The sequence below is a fragment of the Sphaeroforma arctica genome (genome assembly GCF_001186125.1).
Source record: "Sphaeroforma arctica JP610 unplaced genomic scaffold supercont1.5283, whole genome shotgun sequence".
NCBI classification, from domain to species: domain Eukaryota; class Ichthyosporea; order Ichthyophonida; genus Sphaeroforma; species Sphaeroforma arctica.
The window spans coordinates 1-1599 of NW_014035275.1; the positions used below are offsets into that span (position 1 = coordinate 1).

The 1599-nt window shown below is 43.4% G+C and overlaps 1 protein-coding gene across 1 annotated transcript; it reads left to right on the forward strand.

The window, feature by feature from the left end:
• Positions 1-600: 600 nt before the first annotated feature.
• Positions 601-1151, forward strand: SARC_14906 (hypothetical protein; the record flags this gene model as incomplete). Its single annotated transcript, XM_014290963.1, has 2 exons — positions 601-641; positions 1004-1151. Coding segments are annotated over 2 exons (189 nt in total), but the record flags the coding sequence as incomplete, so codon positions are not given.
• Between the last annotated feature and the right edge of the window lie 448 nt (positions 1152-1599).

Below are 1599 nucleotides of genomic sequence, written 5' to 3' on the forward strand. Positions count from 1 at the left end.
GTTATTATATATATATATAATAATATATATATATATATATATATATATATATATATATTATTCTCACTGTGTCATGCGCGTATAAATAAGTCGCGGTTTCATTCCGAGTTTGCAAGTGTTCTTTCACCATTGTTTGCATTGATTCTTGTCTTTCGTTCACTTGTGTGCTGTCATACTTACTTTCAGGACTGTCATGTCAGTAATACACTATTCTGCTATTCGTATCATAGATGATGCTAATGCGTAATTTATATTATGGATGATGTTACCAGGCTATTTATCATATGAATCATGTTGACAACTTATGAACATGATGAATCATATAATAAATTATCATATGAACGGTGTGAGCTTCTTCACTCTCGCTTCGCGTCGCACACAATACGTCTGCTCTCTCTCTCTCTCTCATAGCTCTTGACACCTGTGACATTGCCTGTCCGTGAATCACACCCAGGCCACACTCCCGCAAACAGCCGAGCCAGACACCGACACCGACGTAACCATAGCAACGAGCCAACCCACAGCGCCTGAGAGGGCCAGTGCACCTGAGTTCGAGTGCTTACCACAGCCTTTGGAAATGGGGCGCACGAAGAGAGAGACCCGGCACTCGGGAGTGGGCTATGTAGTGGAGAGTATTGAAGGTATGACTCATCCGGAAGAAGTGGCTGCGGCTGTGTGGCATGTGGTGGGTTCTATGGATGGTGCACGTTGTGTGTGCTGTATGATAATGCAATGAGATCAACACGACCCGCACGTATAGATATAGATGCGTGCAGGTAGGAAGTAGGCGTTCGAGATACGTTACCGCATTTGTGTATATGAAGGTAGGCCACACACTCTCATTACCCTCTGCGTAAGGCTGCCGAGAATGAGATTATACTTCTGTATGTGTACACCCATCATTGGTGGTGTTCTTTATACTTGTGCCGTAGTGCGAGTGTGCATGGTTGCCACTTCCGTTGCCAAGCAACCACCGGCTTAACCATAGCAACTGCCGTGTTAGATGGCGAAGGCGATAGTTCTGATGAGAGCGATGACGACGACGATGACGACAATAACGACGATGAGGAAGGAGAGGAAGAGGGACCTATCGAGGGCTGTGTAATGTGTGAGAGGCCCATGCCTATCACCAAGCACCACCTGATTCCCAGGTGTGTGTGGGGGGATGCATATGTATGTGTATGTGTATATGTGAGTGTAAGTGTGTGTGCAAGTATTATTGTAAGAGTAATTTTATGTGTACGTGTGTGCGTGTGTGTGTGTAAGAATAAGTCAAAGTGTAATTGTGAGTGTGAGTGTGAATGTAGGTGCATGTGTATGTGTATGTGTATGTATAAATGTATGCGTAAGTATAATTGTAAGGGTAAGTGTATGTGTAAGTGTGTTAGTGTGTGTGTGCTAGTGTAAGTGAGAGTGTAAGTGTGTGTGTAAATGCATGTGCAAGTATTATTGTAAGAGTAAGTGCATGTGGGTGGGTGTGTGTGTGTAAGAACAAGTTTAAGTGTAATTATGAGTGTGAGTGTGAGTGTGAGTGCATGTGTATGTGTATGTGTATGTGTATGTGTATGTGTATGTGTAAGTGTAGGTGTATGTGTAAGT